The following is a 25272-nucleotide window of genomic DNA, read 5'->3' on the forward strand; positions in this document are numbered from 1 at the left end:
AAGCATTAGAAATGCAATAGGTCTCATATTTTTTGGAGTTAGAGCTATTGGCATAGCTCAACAGCTACCAGACAGAAATTGCCACTTTGCAGGTGACGAACAGAGCATTGCTCCGTGAAACGGCATGAAATCCTAAAACTATGTTGATACCCTACAAAATAAAAAGGCAGGTCAGGATGACCAGGAGAAACCACGGCGGTATTGGGATGGCCAACACAAGCAAACAATGAGTGAAATCACCTGGGCGTGACCCAAGCACGCAAAGGCGGGAGAATCAGACCTAATGTACCAATAAAAACCCAGTATTTCTAAATAGCACAGCATTTATTGTATTTACTCCCTTATCTCTCTATGCTCCATCGCATAGCCCATTCCTACTCGTACACTCAGGTTATATTGAGCTGTTATATTTGTACTAGTTGATTCAATTCCCATTAGATTCCCCATGTTAGACTAATGTTCTGATTTGTTACCTTTGCCTCAAATTGTAAAGCGCTCTGATATCCTTCGAGATTAAGTTTGCGCTATATAAAACTTTATGAATAAATAAATGAAAAAATGGCAATGAATGGGCATGCCAAAAGCCGATATAGGAGATAACAACAGGTCTTGCAGACAGCGCATGTGCGCTGCCTAGGCTCGACCTATAAATTTGGTGGTAAATTGCATCTCTAGAGATCTAAGAATGAATATCTTTCCAGCAGGGGAGGATCTAAATGAGGCAAGAACAGAAAGATGGGAATGCAAAAGCTTGGCTATGTTGGGCTATGTTTCTGTTCAGACAGGCGGTCGGAAAAGGACCGCCTCTCAGAACCGTGGCGGGCGGTCTTTACGACCGCCACACATACCCAATGATTCCTGCCGCCATCGTAACATGGTGGCGAGAAAACAGCAGGACGATGGAGGAAGGCACGCCACGACCGGCTTTCGGTGGCGGGCCTTACGCCATCATAATGAGCCCCATGGTTTTTTCCTATGGGTCTTAGTTAGCAACAATAACTCACCCGCGTTTTGCATGGAGGAACATGACGGCATTCCTTGCTTAGATTTTTCTTGTGAGTGCTCTGAAACCATTTCACTCTTGTAATTCGTGAACATTTAGTACCCAGGAGCAAACCTTTGCTTATCTTGTCTCATGAGTCGCTGAACGCAAATAACACTTGCATGAAACTTTGCTTGTAAAAGTTCCAATTTTCCTTTGGAACTAGTTCTCATGTCAAACTATGGACACAAAGTACCTTTCCGAGTTTTTGTAAGTATTAATAGATTCTTCTCATCTGAGCTATTAGGTTCAGCTTTCTGCATACTGTTTCTACTCTACCCAAAACAAGCTGAAGCATTAGCTAAGAGATAATATCCCTTGTGTTATTTGAGTAAACCAAGCAAGAGAAAAATGTATCCTTAGCATATGAACACACAAGTTCTCTTAACCATTTATAAAACGGTGTCCATGACACGTCATTTTCAGATATTAGTCAACAGAAGTTTTATTTGAAACCCCAAAAACATAGCATTTTCTCTATTTGTTTGAGCAGGGCAAAAATAGATGTGTACATATGTTGATTCAGCAATACAATTATTGAACATGGTTGAGTCCATGCTATACATACTCAGGGGGCAGTAGTACCCCAATACTACTGTGCCTCTGCACTGGACCCACTGCAGGGGCATCAGGGGCACGTTTATGGCGGCTGGGTCAGGCCAGTGTAACCTCAATCTGTGTTTTTCTATTCTGTCATGCATAGCTCCCGCATTGAGGAACATAAAAATAAGTAACTGCATGATCAAAGCTTTTAAAAATATATTTCCTCCTTAGTAACATTTTCATGGAATTTGAAAGGGGTGGGGAGAGTCGAAGGGTACGACTGACCAGCCAAACATGGAATTAGACACCGTAATTACTGACTTGGAAACAGATCTCTTTCCTCCTAGGCAACTCATAAGACAGATGCCAAACACTTCCATCAAAGAGTGCAATCAACAATGGAAGTCAGACAAACTGAGGAAACTACTACATTCCACAGGCTTTTAAGAGCGCAAGCAGTTTCAGCATCGCTATAAGCCTAATCGAGCAAAATCACAGAACCGACCTGCTCCATGAACGTGGAGGATTCAGAAAAGGGGGTGGTGATGAACAGAGTGTCTGAATTAAGCAGACCACTCTTACCCAGTCCAAAGATCAGGGCTTGATCCATCACCGTTATTTAGCTCACTGCACCATCCCAGCTCAGAACCTGGCTATATGCAAATCAGTCTGTCCCTGGCCCAGTGCATCATGGGAACAGGGCAGACTAAACTACCAAGCCAATTCTTCACCAGAAAGGAGACAAGCTACCGGGGACCGGTTTCTGGCATTTCAGCCGTCGTCGGCCCGGCTTGCTTGAATCCTGATGGTGCAGTGAGCAAGGGACTCATGTCTGAGTATACCCTGCCACACCTATAGTGGCCAAAAACGATTCAGAAAAGGGGGTGATGATGAACAGAGTGTTTGAATTAAGCAGACCACTCTTACCCAGTCCAAAGATCAGGGCTTGATCCATCACCGTTATTTAGCTCACTGCACCATCCCAGCTCAGAACCTGGCTATATGCAAATCAGTCTGTCCCTGGCCCAGTGCATCATGGGAACAGGGCAGACTAAACTACCAAGCCAATTCTTCACCAGAAAGGAGACAAGCTACCGGGGACCGATTTCTGGCATTTCAGCCGTCGTCGGCCCGGCTTGCTTGAATCCTGATGGTGCAGTGAGCAAGGGACTCATGTCTGAGTATACCCTGCCACACCTATAGTGGCCAAAAACGATTCAGAAAAGGGGGTGGTGATGAACAGAGTGTCTGAATTAAGCAGACCACTCTTACCCAGTCCAAAGATCAGGGCTTGATCCATCACCGTTATTTAGCTCACTGCACCATCCCAGCTCAGAACCTGGCTATATGCAAATCAGTCTGTCCTTGGCCCAGTGCATCATGGTAACAGGGCAGACTAAACTACCAAGCCAATTCTTCACCAGAAAGGAGACAAGCTACCGGGGACCGGTTTCTGGCATTTCAGCCGTCGTCGTCCCGGCTTGCTTGAATCCTTATGGTGCAGTGAGCAAGGAACTCATGTCTGAGTATACCCTGCCACACCTATAGTGGCCAAAAACGATTCAGAAAAGGGGGTGGTGATGAACAGAGTGTCTGAATTAAGCAGACCACTCTTACCCAGTCCAAAGATCAGGGCTTGATCCATCACCGTTATTTAGCTCACTGCACCATCCCAGCTCAGAACCTGGCTATATGCAAATCAGTCTGTCCCTGGCCCAGTGCATAATGGGAACAGGGCAGACTAAACTACCAAGCCAATTCTTCACCAGAAAGGAGACAAGCTACCGGGGACCGGTTTCTGGCATTTCAGCCGTCGTCGGCCCGGCTTGCTTGAATCCTGATGGTGCAGTGAGCAAGGGACTCATGTCTGAGTATACCCTGCCACACCTATAGTGGCCAAAAACGATTCAGAAAAGGGGGTGGTGATGAACAGAGTGTCTGAATTAAGCAGACCACTCTTACCCAGTCCAAAGATCAGGGCTTGATCCATCACCGTTATTTAGCTCACTGCACCATCCCAGCTCAGAACCTGGCTATATGCAAATCAGTCTGTCCCTGGCCCAGTGCATCATGGGAACAGGGCAGACTAAACTACCAAGCCAATTCTTCACCAGAAAGGAGACAAGCTACCGGGGACCGGTTTCTGGCATTTTAGCCGTCGTCGGCCCGGCTTGCTTGAATCCTGATGGTGCAGTGAGCAAGGGACTCATGTCTGAGTAAACCCTGCCACACCTATAGTGGCCAAAAACGATGAACGTGGAGGCCACCTCAACTCCATAAAATCCAGAGCACGAGTTCTATCAACTTCCAAGTCGAATCAGCTATATGAACTTCCAGGCCAGATCTCTACCATTAACTTGCAGAAGTGATCTGCTTTGCAAAATTCTAAATGAAAACTGCACCCCACTCTCAACCTCCATTTCAAGCCAGACGACTGAGCTTCCAGGTAAATCCTCTTTCCTGAATATCCAGGTCACATCTGTTTCATGAAGGTCTATTCTATAAGCAATACACTTTATGAAGTTCCAGGTAAAATCTGACTAATACGTTTCCAGATCAAGTCTGCTGCTTAACATTAAAGAGCAGATCCAAAAAAGATCCAAATCGTATCCGCTGCATGGCCTTCATACGTCTGCACCTTGTCCAGTCAGATGAAATATTTTCTTTGGAACCTCCAAATAAATGCTACTCTGTACAGTGCCAGGTCAAACCTTTTCCAAGAACTTCCAGGTAAATACAGCTCCTAGGTCGTATAGATCGAACTCACATTTGGAGCTTCCAAAGCAGATCTGCTCTATGAACTTGCTGGTCATACGTGAATTTTCTAGTAAGATCTTCCCTGCAAGCCGCGTGACTGAGTGTCCACTTCAAACAAGTGGCTTATACATTATTATTATGTTGTTGCTGGAATTTGCTAATCCCATGTTGAAAGACTTTGCTGCACAAATGGCAAAAGGCTTTGTCACTTTCTAGCTCGGCATGGATGGCATTGTGCTAACCCTATGCTTAAAGCCTCTGCTAGAAAAACAGACATTTGAGGTGAGCAGATTTGGAGTGTTGTCTGTATTGAAGAGTAGTCCATATAAAGGAACTGTACACCACCTAAAACTTGGAAACTACCCAAGGTTCAATGCTTCCTTTTTTGCATAATTTATGTGGCACTTTAAACCTGAAAGGGCGTTGTTTTGATATATACTTACGGCTTATAAAATGCTTAGAGATTCTCCTGAGAAGTATAGGAGCTTACTTTTTGGCATCAAAAAATACACTTTGTTGCTCTCAATCTAGAATTCATACAACGGCAGAGGCGCCTACTGTGCTATCCATCTTTCTAAAGTCAACTGCATCTACCCGATTGATAGCCTCACCAAGGTTAATGAGATACTGGTTCAAGCTGAAGAAGGCAGAAAGCATACTGCAGGCAAGTGAGTGAAGGAGAGAGTGAGCATTAGGGGCATGGAGCAAGGAAGCAAGAGGAGCCAGCACAGGCAGAAACCATCCCCTCACCGTCTTAAGCTTCCACTCCCCGCCTCGCTGCAAGTACCTTTATGAACTCCTCCATATTGCCGTTAAACAGTTTATAGTTATAAATTGAACGAGGCCTAGGTCTCCTCATTTTCTGTGGCTTAGGGGGTAACGATGGGGGCCTGGGAAAAACGGAACAAAAGAAAACAGTTTTAAGTACATGACTGGCCAATGAGCTTGCAGTGTGTGAAGTGAAATCTAAATTAAGTGTTCTGCTTGGTAGCTGGCCCTTATCTCCATTGTCTTCCAAAATGGTTTGCCATGAAATTTACCTTTGCATTTTCTTTTCACCTGCTCCCTCACCCTTGAAGGATTGGACTTGCACAACCTGTGACCTTAAAAATCACCATGTCCTTTATTTGTACTTAAAGAACTGTGGGTAGAATGTAAACAGAGGGAGGTTTCTTCTAGACATGAATTCCAAGACGATGTGTTCCCTAGAGCTGATGTTGTTGCCTCCTCCATGATCAATCTATTTGTTATGATCTTTAATGTTTATTCTGGTTCATTTTAGGTGGACTTCCGCCTCTCCATATTGACTAATTTGGAATTAAAGTTACAGCAGATTTGTGTTTTCATCTGGCTTGTTTATAATACAATTGAAAGTGGATTTATATTCTTATAATTTTTAATCTAGTTGGACTGAAACCTGTAGTGAACGTAGAATAATATCTAGAATTATACTTGTTTTTAAATACATAAATAAGTATATTTAAATACACTGCTATCTAAGGTGCTCCAACATCATGGTCAGGTTCCGAGACAGACCTTACTTTTCAGTTTGTCACAATGGGTATCTTCCCTCCCTGAGAACAGCATTGAGAACAGAAGCCATTATGGAAGAACTTACCAGTTGCTGATGATGCGAATACTGTATAGGATTATAAAACACAGGACATACCCACAGTTGCTCAATCCCAACCATTATCATGCTATAAAATATACCACTGCCTTAATTTTTTTAAAGCAGCTTGGGAGTCACTGAGACAGACTGCTCTTTACAACCACTTGCTGTAAACTATTTTCGATGGCAACTGCTTCGTAAAGGATTATTACCTGAATCAATGAATTTCGCTGGATTATGCGAAGGGTAATTTTTGTTGACTTGTTCTAAATTTATCAGCAATTCTAGGCAAATTCTTTGACTATAGGTGGTCTAGAAATAATATGTGAAGTCCTCCGCGTCAGCGTGGATGTTGAATTATAGTTTCCCCAGTGGCCCAATCAGAAGCCGGAAAGTCAAGCTTGAATACTTAAACTCTAGAGACTTCTATGATGAGGGAGTCAAGTGTCTTCCTATCTTCTTTAATTCATGACATACTTAATCTGTGAAGCACAAGTCTTGCTTATCCCCACAGTGGCAGACTGGCCTATATGAAGCCTATTTACTGATTCTGCCCCAGCGCTATGGGCCTTTCAGAGGATTCATTTTTGTAAAACATTCCAATTTCCCAAGTGCCTTCTATCGCTCTCTCTGTCCTACCTTAATATTTGCTCAATTAAGTTGACTTTATCTAAACTTTTTCCAAGCTTTGCTCCACCTCCTTACTCTATATTTTTACATGACGTTATAACTAACATTGATAGGACACGCAGTGCGCTTTTGCTCTACCAGTATGACGCTCTTACCGTGTGGTGCCATATTCCGCTCGTTCACCTGGAAAAAAAACAAAAAACTACCATCAGATCTGTGTATGTGCACATATGGATTAAACAGGCTGCGTCCCATCCTGAGCCCTAGTTGCGGGTTATCCACGTCAGCTGAGTATTACTTCAATCTAAAGGAGAATAGGAAATCCCTGAGGAAGCAAGTTCTAGACCCCCCCCCCCCCCCAAACAAATCTGAGTGGCATGTAAACTGCTCAGATCTGGGGAGATAGGGAACAACAATATCTGATAACAGAAGTATTACCTCTTAATTTTTCAAGGCACTTGTATACAAAGCATTGTCGCTGTGGTGTTAAAGGCACAAATACATTACTCAGGGTGTGTCTGATGTGAAAAACACACCTGAGCACTCTCTGAAATAGCGTTCACTCATTCGTAAACAACGCAAGGCTGGGATGATTTTAAAGCATGTGCATCGAAGTACTATTTCAAACGTTCTTTAAGTCATGTGCAAACTACTCAAAGCTTGAGAAAATGGGAAAACAATAGCACACTTAGAATCCAGTCGGCGTAATCATAGAAGTACATTAGGGGTTGTTTTCGCATCATTTGTTACCTGTGAATTGCATCCTTGCAACCTCCCTGGACTGCTTTGCAGCTGGTGGCAACTAACCGGTTTGACTCCTGACATTGTAAAATTAACTATGCTGTTAGTTTATTCTAATTTTGGTACCTAGGTATTTGTAGGTATTACCAACTTCTGTTTAGTAATATAATTCAGTTTCAACTTTGAGACAAAAGACGTTTTATAAACAGTTTAATACAAAGTGTTTTAAAAAAGAAGCATTCGATGAGTCATCATCGGCTTCAAAGAACTTCTGATGTCATTTCCTGTGCTGTGGTAAGTCATATTAAAAGACAGGTAAGCTATCTCCCATTACCTTACTCCTATGGTTATGATGAGATGAGCCTATAATGTCATGATCTTCTGCTTAGCTTTCAATGCCTACAGATTGTGTCTCTTCTTCTTTGGAGAAGTGTGGCTCAAAGTTTAGAGGCGGCAGACCCAGAGGCAGAGGTCGGCTCGGGACCAGGGTTCAATTCCCGACGCGGCCGGGTGCAGGACCAATGTCAGCCGGCCAGAAAAATCTCGCCTCGGTGCCACTCTAACCATGGGGTCCCACGCTGCAACTCTGGGCAATAGCTTGCTTAACCTCCACTCCGGCCCCATCACCGCCAGGGATGCCTGGCTGCACCTTGGGGATGCCCAGTAAAGGGACCATCTCACAGGGAAAGCCAGGACGGGTTTCCCAGTGGTACAGCGCTGGGACGCTCCAGGGTAACCATGCGCTCTATAAATCCAACATTCATTCATTCATTCATTCACCTCGTTCCCAAGTCCACAACCAAATAGAAAACATCCATTGTTCATAGCACAATCCTCCATATTGCCGGGTGAGATGATTGGAGATCCTTCTGCCTCGCCTCAAACTATGGAAAACATAAAAATATCTCCTTCTGGAGTTCTGGAAGGACATCCCTCTGTTATTTCAGAAAGATGCTACGGGTAGTGCTCTTCTAACAGTTAGTTATACCAATTCTATTGCACTGCCCTACAGGGATATATGTCTTTCAGTATGTTAATTCTGTTCTTCCTAACAAGATTTGTACGTTTCAGCATAGTGGCGCTTTACTGCACCTAGGCAAACACTACTGCACTTTCAAGACATGAACTACACAGCAGGAAGTGGCAAGATCCATCACATCCCCTCCCCTTGACAAAGGAGTGCTTCCCTTGTGCTGCCTGAACGACGAAGCATCTATTCACTGCAAGGGCGGTGCATGATTCTTGTTTATTACAGAGCTGCCATCTTGTTGGTAAATCTGACCAGGGGCAGCTCCTCCATTAGGGCGCAGGAGCGTCGCCCCACTGCTTCCTCGCAGTGCGAGAAGCAGAAACATAAAATGGTATTTTAAATACCATTTTGTTTCTGCTTCTCGCGCTGCGAGAAAGAAGAACGGTATGCCTGGTTGGAGGAGGGCAGGTGGGCGGGTCGGTGAGGAGTGGCTTGCCCAATGTTATGGGCCCTGACAGTTTGGTCGGCCCTCTGAGGCCAACCAAACCAGTCATGCGCACTCTAGATATTCTCAATGAAGGCTGCATGCAGCCTACATAGAGAAAACGGCCTCCCTACAGGCGCCCGGCAGGACGCCGTCTGTACCAATCACAACCCTGCCATTGCAGCTTTGTGATTGGCTTAGGGGAGGGGAGGGAGGAGGCCTGCTTCTTGTTCAATGAGCAGAAAAAACGTAGGCACGGGACTGGCCAGGAGCGGAGTCGGCGCGGGACCATGTAAGTGAAGTTTTTACATTTTTTTAAATCCCCCTGTGCGACCCCCCCTACCCGTGAGTCATGCGAACCGCAACTGAATCAGACCATCTCACGCACATTCAAACGCGTACACAGGACATTTGAACTACTACTGCACACTGTGTGAAATGGGCATCTTTTGATTTTTTTCCTGTGTCATTATCTATAGTGCTATTGCCATAGCATTGGCTGCACAAGGAGGTTCTGTATTATTTACGATATCTTAACCCGTAACACAGGCTGCTTGTGTGTGTGCAGAAACATGCACTGCTGCTGCTTGTGACATGACTGTTGTGTGCAGGTGAGGTATATCAGCAATGCTGGGTAGCACTGCTGCTGCTGACTGCTGTCCTGTTCCTTGTTCCATGGAAGTTTGCACCCTTGCCACCAGTGCTATACTTGTATTGTGCACCAGTGATGCTTTGTAAATGACACTACACAAACACAAAACCAGTTGGCATTGTCAATGCTTATTTTCATGAGTTGTCCTTTGCTCTTACATATTCTATAGCGTAAAGTAAGAATTAGCTTTGTAGTTGAGTTCTACACGTAATATAAACTTTAACACATCCTCAGAGTCGCACACGAAGACCCCCAAGGCACAGGGGAAATTTAAAACACAAAAACAATGCTTGTGAACAGTCACTCTGACATGTCAACCAAACATCAAGTGTTCAAGGTTCTAGAGAATGGGACAATGCTTGGAAGCCTGAAGCACACGCACCCCTAACCTACAGGTTACCAGCGAATCACTTGCTGAAAAGCAGCTGGTTAAGGACTAGTGTAGTGGGCAGTAGGGATCAGTGGGGCAGAGAGCATTATGTTCAATAAGGCCTAGGTATGTGAATGACTGTTTTACTTACATGCATGACCGTGGGATCTCCAAGTTTAAAGTAATAGAGGAATAAAGCCAAGGATCCCTGCTCATGTGAGTGAAGCTTGCCTTTTGTAATTATTCATAACCCCCTTGCTGCATAAAGAGTATTGGACTCACTAGGGGAAGCGGGTGAGGGCGGCCTGACCGGAAATCCTGCACCACTGAAGACCCAGAACACCCACAGGCCCCCCCTTTGGGTAATAAATTCCACCTGTCTGCCCAGGCCCTTGATGTCTGTCTATTTATGCTATCACTACATTGCAGCAGAAATATCAACTGCTGAAAATACTGCATCGCCTACATTGACCTTACTACTATATAAAACAATATCAGTGGATGATCAATAGATACTATTAACTACATACTAAGATCGATTATGTAATGGTTGGCAATGTAGTTGATGCAATACTTTTGTAGCTCGAAATGTTCCTTGCCATTTTGTGACACGCAACCCCTACTGGTCCCCATTCTCCTGCGTTTCCTGGGCAACGGAGCAGGAGCCCGGTCGCATCTGGGCTGCCAGCTCCATCCTTGAATCCCAGAAGAAACTAAAAGCCAGCCTATCCCAACAGTCCCCAGGCAGGCTACTTGCCCTCTTTCACGGGCCACAAGATAAAGTCCCGGGTGATCCGCACCCGCTGCAAATAGAAATAACATAACATCAACACGCAGAGGCCCAGTTAATGCCGCAACCGCGAAACACATTCAAGGTGCATAGGCGCATGCGGAAGGGGAAAGGGGCTGGAATGAATCTCTTGAAAAATGACTTGACAGTGTGGTCGATTCGCCAGTCAGGACGCGAAAGAAAAGAACAACCTCCCGCGCCCCCTACTCCGAGTTCCCTCTGGGACCACCTGTAAGAAAGCGGCCCCCCAAAGCAGGTGAGATGATGGACTCGACGCCTCGCTGCGGAAGCTGAACTTTTACATTCTCCCCTGACACGTCATTCTGCCCCCCTCCTGCCTACGATTGAGGAATGGAAGCTCCGCGACGCGCCGGGCCTTTATCTGGTGATTAATGACCCTGCGCTTCCGCAGAGCACCTGGGAGGCAGGAGAAGGCCCGGTCGATGGCAGAAGAGGCACGAGGCCCCAGGGATGGGCCCAGCTGGCCCGGGCGCGCGTGCCTCCCGCGTGCGTGGGCACGTGCGTGTCAAAGCCGGCCGCGGGGAGCAGCTGCGCTAAGGTCTTGGAGGATGTTTCCGGTATTTGATTGATGAGGCCTGGCCTAGGCGCGCTAATATGGACATACAGGCCCGTCTGCCGAGGATCAGGGGTGGATACAGGCGCTGGAGCCCAGTGCAGAGAGTAGGCGAATAGCATCGAAGCTGTGGACGTTAAGAAAGCGGGGGTTGTTGGAAAAGTTTATTAGCAAACCTCAACAAGCTGGAGAAACTGGCACACAGGGGTGTCGTGAACTCCCCCCTCCCCTCCCTCCTTTAGCAGATGCAGCGGGGGTGGGGTTCTTTAATGGCAGAGACATTTTAAGGCATGGCGAAGTGGGCTCTGGCCCGGGGCCCCAGTCATTCAGGGCCCCCCCTGATAGAGCCAGCTCTTTTCTGCAGAGAGTCTTGCCTGATGATCTTGAATAATTCTTAAACAGAATTTTTTAATACTGTTTTCATTTAATTTACCTTTATTGTGGGTGATTTCTAAGAGTTTATTACAAACATCTTACAGTGCAATGTTGTGTTTGCGTTTTATGCAACAGCCATAACAAGTTTTTTTTAGATCAAAACAGGACTTCACATATGAGAAATGGGAGGGTGTCACAGAAATTAATTGTAGTAATAATAGTGAGCTGATGGAGCGTTACAATATTCAAAACACATCAGTATCCCTGAATATTAGATCTAACACAAGTAGAATTTGGAGCAGAGCACCTGAGCACTGCCAGTGACCTGGCCAAAGAGGGCATGAAAGAGCTGAAACTGGATTGGAAAATCAAAGCTGGTCCGAAGAGGGGCCCCCAAGATGCATTTGGCCCAGGCCCCCCAAAGTTGTTATGATGGCCCTGTTTATAGGCCTATTCCATACATGCCACATTTTAAAAGGGGAAAGTGGGAGATATAAAAAAAAAAATGAATAGGAAGAAAGTATTTCTCGCATTGACTTCTATTGAAAAAGAGACAGTTTCAGGCCGGAGACAGTGACAATAAAGTCAATATTGGCTTCAAAACCTGGGAGTCTCCCGCCTGAATCATCTGGTCTACTGGCATGTATGCTCTTCTGTCTGCAACTCAGCATAAAAACGCTCATAATGAACCTTCTAAGGGAGCACTTGTGTCAACACGAGAGCAGTGGGAGCAAGGAAGAAGGGAAGATGGGTATAGAGGGAAAGGGAAGAAGGAAGAGTGAAATGTAGGATCGATGGATGAGTGGGTGGATCAATGAGTGGGTGAAGGGATGAATGAATGGATCAGTGGATGAAGACAGGTGAAAGGATGACAAGAGTAAAGGGAAATCTACGAATGTGGATGGATGGACGCCTTTATTGGTGGATAGGTAAGTCAAAGGATGGATGTATGGGTTGATGGATGGACTTTTATATGAATTGATGGTAGATGTGTGAATGGATAGATGCAACGGCCGATTGATGAAAAGGGGAAAGATTGAATGATCAATGGAAGAATGAATGGATGACAAAAGGTGAAGGTGAAATGGTGGATAGCAGTAGTTTTTTTCTTCTGCAGGCAGACCTGTCAAAAGCTTATGTGGGCCTGGGTGCAAAAATCTGTCCGGGGTTCACTAAAGCTTTCACCTTGTAAATAAAGAAAAAAATTCCCAGGAAAAAGAAAATTTGTTTGCCACCACCGACTTGTATGACTGTGCTAGCTACCTTATGCAAAGGAACAGTTCAGGTATATATATATATTCTCTTTGTGATGGCCCTGGTTGCTGACTGTGGCCGACAAGACTCATTTTGTAGGGCCCAGGTCTTATGTTTCATCATCAGACTTTGACCCAGAGTAAGAGATAGAAAGGTAGAAAATGGAAAAATTGGAAGCGCGTGATAGGCAAAAAATGAAAAAGCAGCAATGGAAACCAAACTGCAGTAGTGAGTTAAGGAGAACGGAACTGTAGAGTGATGGAAGAAAGAGGCATGAAGTGGAATCAACTCTAGGCAACTTTGAATTACGACCACCCTGGCATTCAGCAGCACCAGCGCTTAATAAAAACTCTGGGTTTCTGCCCCCAACCCTGAGACTGGGCTAGTATGAATTATTTAGAATAGTGCTCAGTGTTCAACAGCAAATAGCTGCCTTTTGAGGACTGAGGCTCATTAATGGTCTCACCGCTGCAGCAGGGATTGTCTCATTGTCACAGTACAAACAGTAAGTAGTACATCCTGTCCTATTTTATTCATCACAATCCGTTCTTTGGTAGCATTTAGCTCATAATGTAAAAGGGCAAAAGTACATGTACCGACTGCAAAGTCAAAACAAGAACACGAATAGAAGGGAATATAGGGAGTGGGCAGGAGACAGTGCTTAATTTGTAAAAAAATTAAAAGTCAGGGCTCTCGTCAGGAGGCCACTGCAGCTTGCACTATACATTGCCCTTGCTATGCTGCCAATGATAGCAACAACTCACTTACTCACCAACACACTCCTACAAGTTTGACAATTCAGACTATTTCAGGCCCCCAAAGCTGTAAGAATGGCTTGGGTGGCAGGCAATAGTAATTTTTATGTACATTGAATTAATAATGAACTCTAGTTGTGGTCGTCTCTAAATTAGCCAGACATCGCCACCTTGTGGCAGACTGTCACAAGCTCCTTTGTTGACAATTAAGTGCCGGTGCTGAGCCCCGGAAACCACAGGCTCAAATTAAGCACTGGGGCAGATTTTCCCCCGTTTTACGGCAAAGGGTCAATGTAATAGGCAGAGAAAAACAGTCAAAAACTGCACATAGTGCACAGTTTCTAAACCTTGTGACAGAAGAGTAACTACATTTATGTTAGGTATTTGTTACAGCACAGCCCTGAGGGCAAAACATTTTCCAGAGAACGTTCATATTATAGTTGAGTGATTTCAAACATGATGCCCTCTACTCAGAATGGGATGGTGTGTGGCATCTGCTTGAGACCAGATCACAGAAACAATTGTGGGAGAGGTGGCTGGGCGGGACATACATTTGAGGCAGTACTAGCCAGCAACCACAAGAGGTGTTTTTTAGGCTACATATGTCTTAATTAAATGATGGAGGGAATTGTTTGGGTCACAATCACATCATTTTTAGCTATGCCAGGATTCAAATCAACAGACTAGTTTTCAAACTCAGAAACTTTACAGCTTGATCATATTTTCAAGTGTCATATGCTGTGGTCCTTAGTGGGCCCTTACTCAAGTTCAGAAACAAGTATATTTAGACATTTGTCCATAAAACATTCTAAAAGAAAACCGGTCCCACTCCTGTTTCAGTGGTGTAAACCAGCCATGACTGGTATTTAGAGGGCACCTTACATTAGTTGGCCTCACTGCCACTGCACCTGCTACACTATTGACAGCTATGCCTTTTTTAAAGGTGTATTTTCCTGTAATTGTTAGCACTGTGTGCACCAGATGCTTTACACCACAAAATCAATTCATGCATCCATTGCACGTTTGCTTGGCTTGTTTCTCTGAGAGCTCTGGGAAAGGACTGGGGAATCAACCACTAATCACCCAAGAGGGTATCCAGAGCTGTGCTCTTCCTTTGAAATACAGAAACACAAACAGATGATCACATAAAATGCCCTACGTCTAAATGTGTTCCTCTGTTCCAAAAGAACCAGTCAGCCAACCACACTGCTTGTTACATCGCAGCCTTCACAAGCCACCCAGACGCATTATAAGAAGCATGCTGCTGCAATGAACTAAGTGTTGGTATTTGAGAACCCCTATATGCCCAGGCTAGGGCTGCTACCCAGAAGAGCTCTGAAAGCAACCACTTTCCAGGTAATTTGCTTCCCAAAAGCTAGCTACCTGAATTGAGCAATTTCATAGGTTAATCGAGGCTGTAAGCCTAGCGACCGCTCCTGAATTGTGGCTATATTTCTGCATAATTTTTCAAAAGTAAATTCCCGAAAATTTAGAGACCTGCATTTTCAGCATGAATGTAAACATTGGCTTCAGCACTTAAACACATATCTTCACTTCCTGATGAGTAAACAGGGCCTATGTCTACTTTTTAAAGCTTATTACACGTTGTCTTCTCTGCAACGCACTTTCTCCTTTCTGGCCACAATACCAGCTGCCAATAAGTAATAGTCTGTCAGGTGGCTGACTCTGTTCCAACCCTTCAGGCCTTTCAGAAGCATGACTCTGTTAGGACTGATCCACATTCCTTGCTCATTATACTCAGGCTATCTCAATCAGTAAACTTGAACGGCGTGGCATGATTCAATGGGGTGGGAATCCAACACTTATGATATAGAACGCATTGGAAGGGCCATGTGCTAAAACATACAACCCTGACCAGCCAGAGGTTGTCTCCACAAGTCATGGTCTACCTTCCTACACAGCAGCCCTTTCGATAGGTTGAAATCTGCAGGCGTTTCTTGGGTGGGAAACTATCTGCAAGAGGCATGCGAATACCCACAAACTAAATAGTCTGTCCTGGTCGTTCAGGCTGCTCCACCCAGAAATGGTCGCAATCCCATTTTCAGTCCTAAACTGATGAAGGAGGCAAGTCTGCTGTGCTTGCAGGACTGCTGCACTCGTAAGACCACGTTCCGCTCGCGAAATTTGCGGATTCTCCGTGATTTCGCGAATCTCGCGAAATCGCGGTAAAATCCGCGAATCAGCTGGGGACAAATTCATATTTGTAAAGCGCGAACATATCACCCCTTAATGGTTGCAAGGCGCTGGGGGCCGTCCGGGAGACTAAGTGAGCTATGGCCCAGAGTCACATGGTGCTGAGCTGCCGCCGGTGCCAGGGATCCATTCCTGAGCCACGTGCTCTGGAGTCAGCTGCTCTGGATGCTGCGCCACACCTCTCCTACAAATTCTGTTCATCTGAATTTTGAGTTTAAATTTAGAAAGTTATTTTTGTACTGGGTTGCAGGCCGCCATCTACAGGAGATAAGTAAGACAAGACGAACAAGGGAAAGGGGAGCGCTCCATACACTGTTATTACCGAATAGTAAACCCCCAACGGCAGCGCCCCCATTATTAAGGGTGGCTTTGACATATTGGAGGAAAGCGATCCGTTATACTAGAGGACATCTCTCTTACGCCCCCAATATCCCATTACTGGGTCTCCCTACACCGACTGGGATAACCATCAATAAACGTATATCCAGCTGGGCAACGGAAGGAGTAAACACTATTGGAATGCTGTTTGCAGATAGATGCTAATGAATCATGATACATTCGTGAGGGAGCAAGGGGTCCCCAAAACTTTATTTTTACTGCACGCAAGCCTTTGCAGATATATCAGAAATACTTGGGCCCCTGACGGAAAAGAACCCCCAACACATAAGCTATTCCACGTGCTCTACCTAATCGGCAACGGGAGACATTTGACCAGATGGCTGTACAGGGGATACAAACACACGTTGCAACTTCCTTACAGGTGCTTCGAGATAAATGGAACGGAGATATAGGCCAGGAGCTGACAGATAAGGAGTGGGTGGTGATATTAGAATATCCAAAGAAGATATCGCGCAATCTTAAGTTCAAGCTTATACAGTCCATGGTAGTACATAGATCTTAGCAAAACCAAAGGGGATGATGGACGGAGTGTTGAACATTGCAAGCATTCACCCCCAGTCAACTGATCTGGGTTTAATCCATCATCATTCTTTAGCTCTCTCCGTCACCCCAGTTCAGACATGGCCATATGCAAATCAGTCTGACACTGTGCCTCATGGGAACAGTGCAGCCCGAACTGCCAAGCCATGTCTTCCCTGGAACAGAAACAAGCAACCTGGGCCCGGTTTCTGGCTAATCAGCTTTCATCAGCCAGGCTAGCTTGAATCCAGTGGAAAAAAGTGAGCAAGGGACCCACATCTGGGCATACCCTTCCAACTTAGGGCGAACAAAGCAAAACCAAAGGGGTTCTTACCTGACCCATAGAAGCTGCACAGAATGTTTCCTGACACAGTAGACAGATGTCCTCGATGCCACGCACCAAGCGCGGATTTGCAGCATGTATTGTGGGCTTGCCTCGGTTGCTACGCTTCTGGACAGCAGTGCACAAAATACTATGTGACATAGCCCTGGTGGTGGGAGTAAACACTTTCGAATATAGTATATTAGGACAAGGCCCTAAACGCAAGAGAAGAGGACCACAGAATAGGATCGCTAATTTGGCACTGATATTGGCCAAACGATCAATCACAATGCAGTGGAAAGCTGCTATGGTACCGACAGTACAGGGATGGCATGACGAGGTAGTTAGATGGGGTAGAGACGCAAGTATGGAGATTAAACTGGAAGAAAATAGGGGATTACGGAAGAATCCTATCTCGCCGGAATGGAATCCAATGCTGGAGGGGTTTATTGCCACGGAACTCCCTATACAACAGGATGTGTAAATCAACACACTGACTAACGCATCTAGAGGTGCAGGCTGGAGATGTACCGGCTCCTGTGCTAGGACATTGGATGGTACAGGACCAACGAATCTTACACAGGAGTTACTGTGTCACACAGATTGGTTAGGCTGACTACCTATCCTTAGCAAATGATGTAACGAGTCTGAGGGACGGTGGGAGGAGGGTGGGACTCAGTTGTTTCGTTTAAAGTTGAGGGTGGAGGGGGTGTTGTTTCTTACTAAGGACACTGCAGCAGATTAATCTACAGACATCCTCATTGCTTTTGTTGAAAATATGCTGTAATTAATGCAAACTTGATATTATGCATATGCAGTACTGATATATGAACACAGTTAAATGTATCCCATACTGGTAATGTATATGCCTTTGACAATGGCCTTTGTGGCAGTATGAAAAACCAATAAAATATGTTTTCAAAAAATAGAAAGTAATTTTTGTTGCACCTTGGTTCATTTTTGACATGCAAAATACTTTGAGCATCAGCCCAATGTGTGGTTTTGTGAATGGGCTGCCATTCGCGGAGAGTCAGCTTGGCTGGCCATTGACCTTGCAGCACACCACTTGACGTGGCCACAACCCACCTTCTCCGAGGGTCTGCTTCAGGACGTCGTGCTTGGCCTGCAGCTTAGTGATCAAGTTACTGCCATTCAGGTACTCTTTGAATTTCTAGAAGAAAACAGAAAGTGTCTCAATACAGTGAAGTGTCCTCGAGAAGAAGAAAAACACCACAAAGCCTTGTCTTAGCTGCTGAAAAAAATCAATAGAAACGGGCTGCTGTACAGTTTGTTGCAAGAGAAAAAATCCTCGTTCAACATTAGTCAAACATTTTTAATGATAAATTCAGTCAGTTCCAAACAATCTGTTTAAATCATACGAAGGAGGCATTACTTCCAACACTGTTATTTTCTTACGGATGTTGTATAGTGTCACACATTGAATGGATCACCATTGGGCAATTTAATAGCATCCCAATACATCCAAGATATATTAGTTCCAGTTTGCATCCATTGCCTCCATGCAGCACATAAATCGCTGCAGAGAAGTCAGAGGAAGTCCACAGTATCCAGTGCCTTAGTTCAAAAAATTAATGCAGGGACACAAAGTTTTTATTAGGAGCCTGCAGCCGCTGAATGCTTGGGGTGCCAAATACCAACACTGCCTAGTCTTGACTCCCCTTATGCCTCTTTCTTCCACCTCTCTACACTCCAGCGGGCTCTTTTTCATCCCTGCTTTCTCCATTTGTCTCTATCTTTCGCTGCCTCCTTTTTTAGGTTTCGCTTACACAGTGCTTGAAAAATTCTATTGTTTTTAATATAAACTTAAATGGGACTTACATCCGCCTCCTCTCTTTCCTGGCTTCTTATTGGTTCCTGTGTGTGCCACTTACCTTTCCTCCATTTCTATTGTCTGTGGCATATTTTCATACATTTACCACATGCTTGTTCCTCGTCTGCTTCTCTTATCAGTTTCCCGCCACCGAAATACTGTTAACATCCTCTTTGATGGAACTATATTTTCATAAAGGTTTGCCTTTTACTATTGCAGCATATTAATATAATAATTTATTACCCGAAGAGATCAAGTGATTTGCATAGAATCACAGAATGTTGTACGGCGCAGCCGAGGCTCGAACCAGGATCCCCAGCTCTTGAGTAAGCAGCTCTGGCGGCTGTGCCACATCCTCTCCACTCCCATGTTATCTGTCAGGGAGCTCTTTCCTTCTCCCGGACGATGATTGATGAACATTTTTTCATTTATTACATAGGCAAAACCGATGCATTACCTTTCTCTCTTGCTCTGGGCCAACGTCTGATCATGAAAAATTAGAATGGGTCTCCATAAATGTGCACTGGTGCTCACCACATGCAACCTCTTGTAGAAATGAAGCCCTGATAGTATCACTCCTGCAACAGAGATTCTCCACTCACTCTTGCCAGGGGAGATCAAGCCTTCTTCTGGGACCTGGACAAAGTGACTCCCCTTATTCCTGGTTAGGTGTACAGTGTAAATTCTTTAGGTCTGTCGAGGCTCGGCGGATGGGTTCCAATGCATGAGGCCTATGAAGGCTTGTCCTCTGAGCCAATGCAATGATTGACTTGTCAGAGTGCTGCAGTGCAGTATGTCCCCGTGGCATTAAGATGGCTGCAGGTCTTACAGCTCTAGTGTCTTTGGAGACAATCAATGGATTTGTCAGTGGGATTAACGGACAGAGTTGTAAAGTAATGCATACAGCTGTTGATTAACCTATTCCGTGCTCGCGTCAGCCAACAGCCGACACAAACACTACCTTCCGGGTGCTGCACACAACTACTGGCCAACACAGCCCTGCCCACTCAGTAGAACGCCCGCACCGTGGCAGAATGTCCACCGCTGTAAACAGGTTAATGTGTTTTTAGAGCTGCTCTGATTGCAAAGCACACCTAAAGGTCTTCTTGTTTATTTGAGGCGGGGCTTCCTCTTAGTGTGGACAGGTGGGATGAATAAAGGCTGGACAGCTGTCTGAATTGAGACCTTTGCATTCATTGCCTGGAGGTCTGTCTTCGATCAGATGTGTTTATGGAAGCCACCTCCCATCCATATCTTGATGTCTCTTGGATATCATCACTCCCTGACTATAAAGCTAGTTAATTTGAAATGCAGTAAATGGTTGCATCGATAGATATACAGATGCATTCTGGGCTTCTACGTTGTTTTGAGTAGGGAGGAAGCTAACCTATTGGGAAAAGTCCTGCATAGAGTTTACCTTTGGGAAACTGTGAAATGGGAGTAGATATACAATGGGTACTGACCCAGTCTCCGTTTCTAGAGCCTTGTGGTCAAAGAAGAGATAAACGATTTGCATGCGCTGCTCCTACTGACTGCAGGCAGCACAATATGATCATGAATCTGCATTATCAAATGTGGTCGAAGAGTCAAGCGAATTTTGGGATTGAATGTTAGAGTTATTTGATTTAGATTTTTATAACGTGCACTGCTACCATGTTTGGTGTCCTGGTACTACACTTGAATCACAAAAACACCATCAGACAGACTAGCAAGGTACAGACTAAAGAGATATGCTTTCAGGTGTTTCCTGAAAAGCAAATAAGGTGTTTTATAATGCAGAGATATGGGCATCTTGGTCCAGAGCGTGGAAGTAAACAATTAGAAAGCTCTTCTGCCAGTCTTTGCTTTTCTTATTCGAGGAATGACAGTGAGGAGCAGAGGCAGACCTAAGTGCGCGCGATTGTGTATGGGGAAAAGATACTCTTAATACAGTCAGGTCCCTGATGCATAGTAGCTCGAAAACAAAAGGGTACAATTTCGAAAATACACCTTTTCAGGTCAAGCCTGGGCAACGCATCCACTGCTCTGCGAGGCATGCTGTATTAGAGTATGGACTTGAAGCCCCTGCCCACTCTCCGCCCATAATTGTCATTGGCTTGAGCCATTGTTCTTTGTAAATGCTGGCTTCTGATTCGTTAATAGGCATGTTAGTCCCTCCATAGTGCCACCTTGTCTTCATTTGTAACCTCCCAAAAGGACTGCCCCTTTTACTTTGGTTGTTTCACGGTATGTCTTATTTAGTACGTAAGCACTATTTTCTTTAATGAGTTTCATCTACTGCAGGCACGACATGCTTTCCTGCAATGCGCTTTCACTTTACAAGCAGCCTGGGACAATGGCCGCTTCTTTGAAATGCAATAGGTCTTGCATTTACAAGAGTTTGAGCTATTGGCATTGTAAATGACAATGCCTTTTATTTATGTGTTAATTATCAAAACAGATAAATAAATGGCATTGTCATTTACAATGCTAATAGCTTAAACTCTCGCTAATACGAGACCTATTGCATGGCAAATGCTTGTTTCCACATGGAGCCAATGGAGCTTCTGTAAGGGCTGGAGATGGACACAATTACTTTTAGGCCTATGAATAGGCCGGCGACAGCGTTCTGCATTGCCTGTAGTCTAGATAGGTATTTTTAGGGCAGGGAGAGGTATATAGAGTTACAGAAACCCAGTCTTGATAGAATGGAAGCTTGGACTAGGGTTTTCCATCAAACTTTAGGCACAAGAGGTAGTGTCTTCTGTAAGCCCTTCAAGAGAAAGAAACACGTACTGATGCGTCGTGCCTGGAAGGGCACTCGACACGCCCAGTTCCAACTGGTCCACTTTTATATACTACACCGGGCCTACTTGACCCCGGAGAAAATTCAGAAGTACTTTGCTTCGGACACGGCGGTTTGCCCCAGATGCCGGGCGCCTGCGGCTACTCTTATACATATGCTTTAGTCTTGCCCAGAGTTATCCTCATACTGGTTGCTGATAGGGGATACCCTCAAAGAGGTTACCGGGAGGGACCTGGTGTTCTATGCCGCGGTTGGAATACTACACTGGTTCCCCCATACTCCCAGAAATAAACTCTCTAGTAAATTCATTGACCTGGGGCTTCTGTTGGCAAAACGAGAGATAACTAGGCATTGGAAGGCACGAGTTGGTCCGACGGGCACTAAATGGCGCAACGAATTTCTAAAATGGGCAGCGGGGGAGAGCACCCTGAGGTACCAATTGGCGAGGCGGCAGCAAAACGAGAAGGCTTTAGAGGCAGCGCAGGAGTGGGAAACATTGGTGCAGGCCCTGCGCGATTACAGCACTTCCAGCGAATCAGACAGTGATGAGGATGCACAAATTCCAGCCCAATAACTTTATATCTCCATGTTCCTCCTTAACGACAGGATAGGTTTCCTACCGAAAGCTCTTGACACATACATGTTGCACCAATGGCGGGGTGGGTGGGAGGGTGGTGGACAGAGGCAGAAGAGGCCACAAGGTTATCTTAAAACACTATAGATGATGCCAATACACTATTCGGCTGGCACTAGGTCCTCTGGGGGGGTTGGTTTAGACGGGAGGCGGGAGGGGGTGGAGTGTTTTCTTACAGTTATTTAGAAAAGCAGACGAAGACTTTACAATTCTCCTGGCCGATACTGGGTGACTGCCAGACCATTCTGCATGGGATCACCGTAAGCGCCGCCCAGCCTCCGGGATGTGGGCTGAAAGGCTGTGTAGACCGAGTATATTTTAATGGGGTCTCTTTACTTCCAGTGTTACTGTTTTACCACCTGCTACCGGAATGTAACTTGAACTGATTCCTGCAATAAAAATACATTTTAAAAAATAAAAAAAGAGAAAGAAACACGTATACGGTCTTGTAGATTTGTTTAGGAAAAGTTAGGTTGGTATCAAAAATGATACCCAGATTTCCTGCAGAAAATGTCAGAGCAGGTGAAGAGCCAAGAAAGGTAAGCTACCAATAAGAATAGCAAACTGAAAGGTCTCCAAAAGCCAGCACCTCCGCAATGTTTGTTTCTGAGTTGGAGGGAAGAAAAGTCTTGCTCCAGCCTAACAATAAGATGTGTTGTCTGCTTGCGAAAGGTAGATGAAACTGAAAGAGAGTGATGTTTGCCCGAGGTATAAGATATAGATTAAAAAGTGTAGGGCACAAAACCGATCCCTGAGGGACGCCATGTGGTCCACCAGAGGGATGGATTTAAAATGAGGTAGGATGATCGTCTGTGGAACAGAATAGAACGTGGCCTTTCAGTGCATGGACTTGCATCCTTATGTCTGTGAAGAGGAATGGAGAGTGAGACCAGCTCTAAAGCTGGCGATAAATCCAGTAAGAAGAGGACATCAGATTCTCCCGCATCCAAGCAACGTCTGATCTCTTTAAGAACAATCACTAGGTCAGAAAACATACTGAAACTTAGTTGACGGCCCAACTGATTTGTGTTGCAGTCGTCAAAGGCCTCTAAACAGAGGAGTTTCGAGTTAACATAAAGTTCAAGAATGTTGGTAGGGACGTTTGGGATCAGTGGTGGGTATTTTCAGTAACGAAGTCACTAAAATCTGCTTCCAAAATCAGGAGGTATTCCTGATTATACAATAAGGTAAGTGCTGGTACTATGCATAAGGACCAGAAATGTTTTTTTAAATGGCAGGACCTGGGTAAATGGGGGATCCAGATTTAAGTCTGATCTGTTTGTTGTGCACAACTGATTCTTCAGTGGAGGTAAATGCAGTGAGCATTGGAACCTACACAATTCCATTCTCTGTGACTTCCCGTGACGTAACAGAGGTATATGTGAAGGACTGTGAGAGTTTATTGTTTTATACACAAAAAGTTCATATCATCACAGAAAGATTGTGAAAATTGATACATGCAGTTCAAAAGCTTTCTAAGTCTTTACGTTTTTTTAAATATCAAAGGCACCTTTTTTTATTAGACAACTTCTTACCGTGAAGTAAAACATCTCGGTCTCCTGCTGGTTGGCCCTCCGCTTGGCGATGTTGATCTTGCTCATGTAGGTATCAGAGGCCGCAGACTTGATGGACTCCGTGGAGCGGCTGTGCTGGAAGGCATCTGAGACATCGAAGTCCTCCACGGTCAGCATGTCCTGCATGGTCTGCATTGTAGCGTCCAGAGTTTTGCGCACCTGCAGAGATGGAGGAGAGGGGTTGGTTAAAGAAAAGATGGGGTACCAACTTTGTTTAAGTGGTGGCCCTGCTTGGATAGATCATTGAGCCTCCTCATGGGGCTGGTATCTAATCTGTGGTCAAAAATTCGAATTCTAGCTGATAAACTCGCCCTTTCATCATTCTAGTAGTCACTGAGTACCAGTCCATAGGTCCTTACAGTGCTTAGAAGCCTAGACATATGTAGTGTGATACGTCTGCAAGCTATTGTTATTACTATTATGGGTGTAAGCCATCTGATAATTTGTTTACATTCATTCCTGCTGTTGATGCAACACATCTGGAAATGTTTACATTTATCACTGTGGAAGGCAAAACACAAATATGTTTATATCTATAAGTGTAAAACATCCAGGAATGTTTACATTAATTATTGTTGTGAGTTAACACATTTGTGAATGTGTAAATCTGCTGCTGTAGGCGAAACACATCTGGGAATGTTAGCATTGACTATTGCTGTAAGTTTAACACTTCTGAGAATGTTCACATCTGCTGTAGATAGAACAACTAGGAATGTTTACGCTAATTAATCCTATAGGTGTAACACATCTGGGAAACTACATCAGTTGCTATGGGCGCAATACATCACATCTGGTAAAGTCGACATCTATTGCTGTGGGAGTAACAAATCTGGGATCTTTATATATTTTTTGCTATAGGTGTAACACACTTGGCATGGTTTAAATCTGCTGCAGTAGGTGTAACATCTGGAAATAGTAACATTGATTACGGCTGCTGGTGAAACATCTGGGAACGTTCACATTTAGTATTCCTGTAGGTGGTACATATATGTACAGGTTACATCTATAACTGCTGTAGGTATAACACATCTAGGCAGATTTACATTAAGTATTGCTATAAGGACAGCACATTTGAGAATGTTTGCAACTACTGTGGCAAGCAGACCACATCTGGGAATGTTAATGGTGACTATTGCTATGGGTGTGAAATGTCTTAGAATGTTTCTATCTACTGCTGTAGACGATCCACTGGGAATGTTTACATGAGTATGGCTACAAGTGTAACACATCTGGGAATGTTTACATCTACTGCTGTACACGTAGCACATCTGTGTGAAAGTTTACATTAATTATTTGCACATGTATTACACATCTGGGAATGTTTACATCTACTGCTGTAGCTGTATTGGATCTGTGAATGTTTACATTCATTACTGCTGTAGGAGAAACAGAGCTAGTGTAGGGCATGTTTAAAACTATTTTGTAGGTGGAACACATCTTGAAAT

General features: G+C 44.6%; 1 protein-coding gene across 1 annotated transcript in view; it reads right to left on the reverse strand.

Moving 5' to 3' along the window:
* The window catches only part of SRGAP3 (SLIT-ROBO Rho GTPase activating protein 3), a 468362-nt gene that overhangs the window by 65449 nt on the left and 377641 nt on the right, over positions 1-25272 (reverse strand). Inside the window, exons 9-12 of the mRNA XM_086939226.1 lie at positions 23789-23986; positions 18090-18174; positions 6740-6767; positions 5130-5232 (exon numbers count right to left, since the gene is read on the reverse strand). Of these exons, the coding sequence (XP_086795352.1) occupies positions 5130-5232; positions 6740-6767; positions 18090-18174; positions 23789-23986 (414 nt within the window). The remainder of the gene's footprint in view (positions 1-5129; positions 5233-6739; positions 6768-18089; positions 18175-23788; positions 23987-25272) is intronic.

The sequence above is a fragment of the Lissotriton vulgaris genome, chromosome 9 (genome assembly GCF_964263255.1).
Source record: "Lissotriton vulgaris chromosome 9, aLisVul1.2, whole genome shotgun sequence".
Taxonomy (NCBI): Eukaryota; Metazoa; Chordata; class Amphibia; order Caudata; family Salamandridae; genus Lissotriton; species Lissotriton vulgaris.